Raw genomic sequence first — 5,000 nt, forward strand, 5'->3', positions numbered from 1 at the left:
TGTGTGTGTGTAAGCAAGAAAGAGAAATGTGACACAGTGCTATATGTGCACTTCACTCTGGTCCCAGTAGAGGAGTATGTCCTTGAGACAGCCCTTAGAGGTAGTAGTATGACAGGAATTCTAAATCCCATCTCCTGGGCTTCTGTCTTCCGTGAATGGGATTGGATTGGATCACATGTGTGTGTTTGTGTATATAGACTTTGCATGGAGTACATTTGTTCAAACACAGATAAAGAGTTATGTGGGATATAGGAGGTGTATTCTCTGTCTGTCTTTCTCTTTCTCTGTGTCTGCATATACATGTGTGTGTGTGTGTGGGGGGGGTAATGTGTGTGTGTGTGTGGGGGGGGGCGGGGGTTGTGTGTGTGTGTGTGTGTGTGTGTTAGTGTGTGAGGCGTCTGTGTGTGCTGTGCGTGCGGTGGGGTCTCTGCCTGTCCATCACTCTTCTGTTTTCCGTCCCTCAGCTGTCAGCTCACACTGAGATGGAGCAAAGCTCCGAGTCGACACAACAGATGATGCACGTCCTCCACCCATCCTCTCCTCCCCTCCTCCCACTTCTCCTCCTTTCTCTCCTCTCTTGCATTCTCTCCCTTCCTGCTGTTTTCCAGCTGATTCTCTCTCCTTGCCTGTTTTCTGGAATCGTCTTTTAGCCTCATCTTCCGTTTGCCTTCTTTATTCAATATCTCTTCCAGTGGTGTTCTCTTTCTTCTCCCTTGCTTTCTTGACATCTCTTCTTTTTGTTGTCTGTTCATCCTCCTCTCTCATTTCTCTCCTCCGCTGTCTTCTCCTATCCTCTGCTCTTTATACATTTCCTCTCATGTGCTCTATCTCTCTTTTCTAGTGGCGCCCCTTTCTGCCTGGCTTGAAGTTTGACATCATTGACTCTGCCTACATCTCCTTGTACACAGGTGAATACATCTGTGTGTTTGTGTGTGCGTTGGTACATGTGTGTGTGCGTGTGTGTGTGCGTGTGTGTGTGTGTGTGTGTTTGTGTGTGTGTGTGTGTGTGTGCGTGTGTCTGTGTGTGTGTGTTTGTGTGTGTGTGTGCATGTGTGTCTCTGTTTGTGTGTGTGTGTGTGTGTGACTACTTGTGTATTTGTCCCCTTTGTTTCTTTGCTTTTGTCCCCCTTGTTCGTCTCTACTCTCACTCAGCTCTGAGTGGTTTAGTGGACACACACACACACACACACACACACACACACACACACACACACACACACACACACACACAGACCATTCAGCTTGAGGACCCATGTGGTGCAGGGGGAGAGACATTGACCACTCTGGTGGTGACAGGCCTGTGTGTGACTGGTGATTCAATTCCACTGGCGTCAGATGATTTTGAAAAAAATAAAGGAACCAATTCTCCATCATCTGCCTCTCATTCCATCTTCTCTCTCTCTCTCTCTCTCTCTGTTTCTCTCCCTTTTCTCTCTCTCTCTCTCTCTCTCTCTCTCTCTCTCTCTCTCTCTCTCTCTCTCTCTCTCTCTCTCCCTCTCCCTCTGTATCAGATGAATCATCTCTGATGATGGACAACGTGTCCCACATCCCTCAGACTCTGGCCAGTCACGCAGGACAGCCAGGACTCCGCAGATGGTCTCAGGCCAGACCTCACACTGACATGCTGACTCCTGACCCCAGGGACACCTTCTACCACAGTAGGAGCCCAGTGTGTGTGTGTGTGTGTGTGTGTGTGTGTGTGTGTGTGTGTGTGTGCGCTGTGTGTGTTTGTGCACATGCATTTGTGTATGTGTCTCTGTGGGTCTGTGTATGTGTGTGTGTGTGTGTGTGTGTGTGTGTGTTCGGGTGTGAATGTGTATACATGGATGATTTCTACCTTCATCCTTTTGTGTGTGTGTGTGTGTGTGTTCATGTTTGTGTGTGTGTATTCGCAAAGTTGTATTAATAACCTGTGCATGTGTGTATCTGCAGTCCCGATGATCTCTGAATCTCGGCTCCTGAATGTTCTGCCCTCCTGTCTCTACTCTCCCACGTACGTTCTCAAGGACTTCCCCATCGCCCGCTACCAAGGCCTCCAGTTTGTGAGTTACACCTCATCTGTGGGTGTGTGTGTGTATGTTTGTGGGTGTCTCTTTGTGTGTCTGTGGGTGTGCATGTCCACATTTCAATACAATAGAAACCACAATAAATCCATTAACTTCTATCTTTGGTGGGAGAATCCTGTCCTTTTACTGATTAGGTTGCACCCTCTTGTGGTCGGTTTTTGTTATAGCAGCTTTCATAGTGGCTTTGCTAAGTAAACTGTTGCATTACTATTATCTGACTAGATTCATTGCTGATTCAAAAACTATCGCACCTTAGTTTCATCAAAGCAGGCCACCGTAGTGTCATGTTTCTCTCAGGAAAACTTTGTGTTGAACATTTCTATGGTGATGTATTTTCCTCAGGTGTACTTGTCATTTGTTTACCCCAATGACTTCACCCGGCTCAGCCACATGGAGAAAGACAACAAGTGTTTCTACAAGGAGTCTCCTATGTACCTGGAGAAGTGAGCGAACACATCTGTAAATTAATACATTCCATCTGAATCTTGAGAACCTTTAGATTATTGACACCTTCAAACATGTGTGTCTTTGTGATGGTGATGGTGGTGATATGTGTGTGTGTGTGTGTGTGTGTGTGTGTGTGTGTGTGTGTGTGTGTGTGTGTGTGTGTGTGTGTGTGTGTGTGTGTGTGTGTGTGTGTGTGTGTGTGTGTGTGTGTGTGTGTGTGTGTGTGTGTGTGTGTGTGGGTGGGTGTGTGTGTGTATGTGTGTGTGTGTGTATGCAATTTCGATTAGGTATGGATTCTACAAATATATGAAAATGGACGAAGAAGAGGATGACACTCCTTTCTTTTTTCCAAACCCTGACGGTGAGTGAAGTCCTGAGTGCACTGCACACCTTAGCATACAGTAGCTGGTTAAGCTTAACAGATAATAACACTTCAGGTGCCAGTAGCTGAAATTTAGTAATGACTTACACACTGTGGCATTTGACTATCACTGTCTGTTTTGTTTTTAGTAACTGATTTAGTACTTTGTTTTTAGTAACTGAGATTTTAGCTTCTCTCAGACCACAAACATTAAATTCCGCTTTTGGCTTCTTGCGCAGATTTCCTGGAGGAGGAGGAAGGGGCAGACCCAGAGGAGGAGAGGCGGGTCTCTGACAAAAAGCCAATCAGGGGGGACAAGAACCAGAGCGTGGCCAATCACACTGTCAGAATATCTCCAGCGCCCGCCCCCGCAAGTGAGGACGGAGAGGAAGAGGGAGCACCGGAGATAGCAAGCCCTGAGGGTGGAGCGAGTGAGAGAGAAGAGGGCAAAGAGGAGAAGAGAGAGGAGAAACAGAACAGTGATGGAGGAGGGGACGTTCGGGTCAGCAGACCCGGAGGACGCACCCTATCGTGGGTGCGCACGGGGGGAGTCAGCGTGGACCCCAAAAAAGCTCCGTCTCGGACGCGCGCTCAGACTCAGACACACACGCTCCACAGCTCTCTGCGTCTGCTCCCTCAGAACAGCTCCCTGTACGCGCTCGTGAAGCGTCTCCTTGGTAACGGGCCCTGGAATCCCGCTCCGGCCGGCCACTCTCCGGTCAGTTCGCACGCCCAGCGCGGAGAAGGGGCGGGCAGAGGCCACAGTGCCCAGCCACAGACCCCCGGCAGCGGGGAGAACTCGGTGGAAGTCATGCCCGGGATCTTTGTGTACCGCACTGGAAACTCCGCTCCACTAGTCCACTCCCGACATGCGCCCCTGGGCTCGGTCGGCCTGTCACGCCCGAATGCACCTGTAAACTCGCACACACTCTCCCACGGAAACACACATCCAGCCACAACCCCTAGACCCCAGCCAAAAGAGCCCTCGGATCAGCCCGAGGACCGTCCAGCATCCAGATGGAGCTTCAGGTACTTCTGATATAGCAGCCTTATGTGCAGCCATACTAGAGGCGGGTATGTGTGGAAAAATCAGTGAATGGTGTGTACGTACACTTAACTTTTGCTTTTGTTTATGCAAATATAATCTAATGTAGTCCTCATTTATGCAAGCAAGACATCAAATGACCTTAAAATGTCTGGGTCCTTCTGTCTGATTAATCTCAAGTCTGCAGGGTATTTATGGGTATGCTCTCCTGTGTGCTCTGTATGAGGATGATTGAGTGTGTGTGCGCTAAAAAGCACACAAAATACTCGCTCTCTGCATATGACTTGTGTGGTTTTGAGTGAGATAGTACAGTGTGTGTGTGTGTGTGTGCGTGCGTGCTTGCTTGTGCGCGTGCGTGTGTGTGTTTGCGTGTGTTTGTGTGTCTGTGTGTGTCTCTGTCTCTGTGTGTGCAAATGCTGCACTCCTAATTACTTTGTCCATCCACCCTTACCAGCTCCATGAACCACCCTAGCAGCAGCTCCCCTTCCTCTGCTACCCCAGAAAGCAGACCCATGTCTGGGCTAAACTCGTCCGAGAACAGCCTGCCGACCGCGGAGGACAACCAGTCCACCACCAGATCCTCCAGGGCCTCGGGGCCCGGCGCATCCCAGCCAGAGGCCTCCGACACGGGCTCCCAGGCCGAGCAGGGCGGCGGCACGTCGGAGTACAGCTACGAGGAGCAGGAGGACCTGAAGCCGGACTGGGAGGAGAAGGAGATCAACTGGCAGCGGACGTTCAGCGCCAACACGGTGGACTTTGAGACGCTGCGCTCGGACTGGAACGACCTGCGCTGCAACGTGTCCGGGAACCTGCAGCTGGCGGAGAGCGAGGCGCTCGACCTCGTGGCGCAGTACATGGAGAGACTCAACAAGCACAACGGAGGGTGAGAGGGATGCGTGTGTGTGTGTGTGTGTGTGTGTGTGTGTGTGCGCTTATGTGTTTCTGCTCAAGTACTGTACACTTCCAGGTGCTTGTAGCTGTGAATTAATATGTGTTATGTAGCTTTTTTGGGTGTAAACAATCTCTCAACACAATTGTTATTGCCCAAGCAACACGTTTGATGCTTCTGTGATACTGCTCT

At 49.9% G+C, this 5,000-nt stretch overlaps 1 protein-coding gene across 1 annotated transcript in view; it reads left to right on the forward strand.

Moving 5' to 3' along the window:
* Positions 1-5,000, forward strand: part of LOC134095289 (N-acetyl-beta-glucosaminyl-glycoprotein 4-beta-N-acetylgalactosaminyltransferase 1-like) — a 48,560-nt gene that overhangs the window by 37,528 nt on the left and 6,032 nt on the right. Inside the window, exons 8-15 of the mRNA XM_062548738.1 lie at positions 842-908; positions 1,512-1,658; positions 1,933-2,042; positions 2,409-2,509; positions 2,801-2,874; positions 3,114-3,283; positions 3,515-3,903; positions 4,374-4,802. Of these exons, the coding sequence (XP_062404722.1) occupies positions 842-908; positions 1,512-1,658; positions 1,933-2,042; positions 2,409-2,509; positions 2,801-2,874; positions 3,114-3,283; positions 3,515-3,903; positions 4,374-4,802 (1,487 nt within the window). The remainder of the gene's footprint in view (positions 1-841; positions 909-1,511; positions 1,659-1,932; positions 2,043-2,408; positions 2,510-2,800; positions 2,875-3,113; positions 3,284-3,514; positions 3,904-4,373; positions 4,803-5,000) is intronic.

Source organism: Sardina pilchardus, chromosome 11 (assembly GCF_963854185.1).
Source record: "Sardina pilchardus chromosome 11, fSarPil1.1, whole genome shotgun sequence".
Classification (NCBI taxonomy): domain Eukaryota; kingdom Metazoa; phylum Chordata; class Actinopteri; order Clupeiformes; family Clupeidae; genus Sardina; species Sardina pilchardus.